The sequence below is a fragment of the Alexandromys fortis genome, unplaced genomic scaffold (assembly GCF_014885135.2).
Source record: "Alexandromys fortis isolate MF-2015 unplaced genomic scaffold, M_Fortis_MF-2015_v1.1 scaffold_3887, whole genome shotgun sequence".
NCBI classification, from domain to species: domain Eukaryota; kingdom Metazoa; phylum Chordata; class Mammalia; order Rodentia; family Cricetidae; genus Alexandromys; species Alexandromys fortis.
In genome coordinates, this window is record NW_026071754.1 from 1 (window position 1) to 2,588 (window position 2,588).

At 40.8% G+C, this 2,588-nt stretch overlaps 1 protein-coding gene across 1 annotated transcript; it reads left to right on the forward strand.

Annotated features, from left to right (window-relative positions):
* The first annotated feature begins 702 nt into the window (after window positions 1-702).
* LOC126496397 (zinc finger and BTB domain-containing protein 44-like) lies at window positions 703-1,918 on the forward strand. The gene has a single exon (XM_050133909.1). It carries the CDS (start codon window positions 779-781, stop codon window positions 1,901-1,903), a length of 1,125 nt encoding a protein of 374 aa, XP_049989866.1. The 5' UTR covers window positions 703-778; the 3' UTR covers window positions 1,904-1,918.
* The last annotated feature ends 670 nt before the right edge of the window (window positions 1,919-2,588 follow it).

A 2,588-nucleotide genomic window follows, 5' to 3' on the forward strand; every position in this document is an offset into this window, starting at 1 on the left:
AATTCCCAGCAACCACATGATGGCTCACAGCCATCTATAATGAGATCTGGTGCCCTCTTCTGGCATGCAAGCATACATGGAAGGAATGTTGTATACATAATAAATTAAAAAAAATGCTGCTCATAAGTCAAGAACAATGGCACTGGGTTTTGATCCTACTGCACGTACTGGCTTTGTGGGAGCCTAGGCGGTTTGGATGCTCACCTTACTAGACCTGGAAGGAGGTGGGAGGTCCTTGGACTTCTCACAGGGCAGGGAACCCTCACTGCTCTTTGAGCTGATGGGGGGGGGACTTGATTGGGGGAGGGGGAGGGAAATGGGAGGCGGTGGCGGGGAGGAGGCAGAAATCTTTAATAAATAAAAGAAATTAAAAAATGCTGCTCATTAATAAGACCACTGGTTGATGGCATAGAGAATATATTTTTATTATTTGTGCATTCATTGTATTTATTTGATACAGGATCTTATCCTGTAGTCCAAATTGTCTTCAAACTTACTGTGTAGCACAGATTGGCCTTGAGCTTGTGGCAGTCTCCTTACTAGGATTATAGGAATTTGATACAACAACAGACCAGAAAATATATCTTAATACCTCCCATACCTGAGATTTTTCACTGTCTTATTTTAGGCTTTTTATTTGGCACAGTGGTTACATGAAAATGGTAAATAGTCCATTTCAGCTATTAAGATGTCATTTTGTGTTTTGTTTTCTATATTTTTTAGGACATTTCTGATTTATTGCATCCTTGAAGAGCATCAGTAGAAGAGGAAAAAAAAGATGGGTGTGAAAACATTTACTCACAGCTCCTCTTCCCACAGCCAGGAAATGCTGGGAAAACTAAATATGTTACGAAATGATGGACATTTTTGTGATATCACTATTCGTGTCCAGGATAAAATCTTCCGGGCTCATAAGGTGGTACTAGCAGCTTGCAGTGATTTCTTTCGCACAAAACTTGTGGGCCAAGCAGAGGATGAGAACAAAAATGTGTTGGATCTTCATCATGTTACAGTGACTGGCTTTATACCTCTTTTAGAATACGCTTACACAGCCACTCTGTCAATTAATACAGAAAATATTATTGATGTTCTAGCTGCAGCCAGCTATATGCAAATGTTTAGTGTTGCTAGTACCTGTTCAGAGTTCATGAAATCAAGTATTTTGTGGAATACACCCAGTAGCCAACCTGAAAAGGGTCTAGATGCTGGGCAAGAAAATAGTTCTAATTGCAATTTTACTTCTCGAGATGGAAGTATTTCTCCAGTGTCTTCAGAGTGCAGTGTTGTGGAAAGGACCATTCCTGTCTGCCGAGAATCCCGGAGAAAACGCAAAAGCTACATTGTTATGTCTCCCGAGAGTCCTGTAAAATGTAGTACACAAACAAGTTCACCCCAGGTATTGAATTCCTCAACTTCCTATGCAGATAATAGAAATCAGCCAGTTGACTCTTCTTTAGCTTTTCCATGGACTTTCCCTTTTGGCATTGATCGAAGGATTCAGCCTGAGAAAGCAAAGCAGACAGAAAATACCCGGACTTTAGAGTTGCCTGGCCCTTCTGAGGCAGGTAGAAGAGTGACGGACTACGTGACTTGTGAGAGCACAAAAGCTACCTTGCCTCTAGGTACAGAAGAAGATGTGCAGGTCAAAGTAGAAAGATTAAGTGATGAGGAAGTCCATGAGGAAGTGTCCCAGCCTGTCAGTGCCTCTCAGAGCTCACTGAGTGATCAGCAGACAGTGCCAGGAAGTGAACCAGTTCAAGAGGACCTTCTGATTAGTCCACAGTCTTCCTCTATAGGTATAAATGCTTCTTATATTTTTCATTTTTTAATAATTCAAACTTTTTTATTTTCTGTGCTCAGTCTTATAAAAATCATAAAAGGGGGGAGGCTAAAACATAATTGAATTTAATTGTTTGTTTGTTTTGGGTCCAGGTCGCAATATATAGCCTTGGCTGGCCTGAAATTCATAGAAATCCACTTGTCTCTGCTTGCAAAGTGCTAGGATTGAAGATGTGTGCCACCATGATTAAAGTTTGATGTTTGCATTTTTAAAATTATTATTACCACTATAAGTTTTGTGTGTGTGTTTAACAAGTTACACATTGAGGAAGAGGGTCAATGGGGTATATAAGGTCAACAGGAGATATAAGGGTAAAGGCAGAGATAAAAATTGTGAGTTACTGTTTATTTAAAGAGACAGTCTTACTTTGTAGTCCAGGTTGGCCTTGAACTGCTGTTTCTCTTACCTCAGTCCTGGGTGCTGGGATGACAGGTCTGCACCTGCTGCTAATCACTTTCAATATTTAAAAAAAAAAAAAAGGATTTTTGAAAACGTAGTTAAAGAATCTAGGCACAGTAATGCAGACACTAAGAAAACACAGGCAGGAGGAGGGCAGTAGCTCACAACTGTCCTCAGCTACATAATCAAGATGGCTGTGAGAGACCCTGTGTGTCGTGGGGATCTACTTACTGTTTTGTTCTTTATTAAAAATGGGTGGGGCTGGAGAGATGGCTCAGAGGTTAAGAGCATTGCCTGCTCTTCCAAAGGTCCTGAGTTCAATTCCCAGCAACCACATGGTGGCTCACAA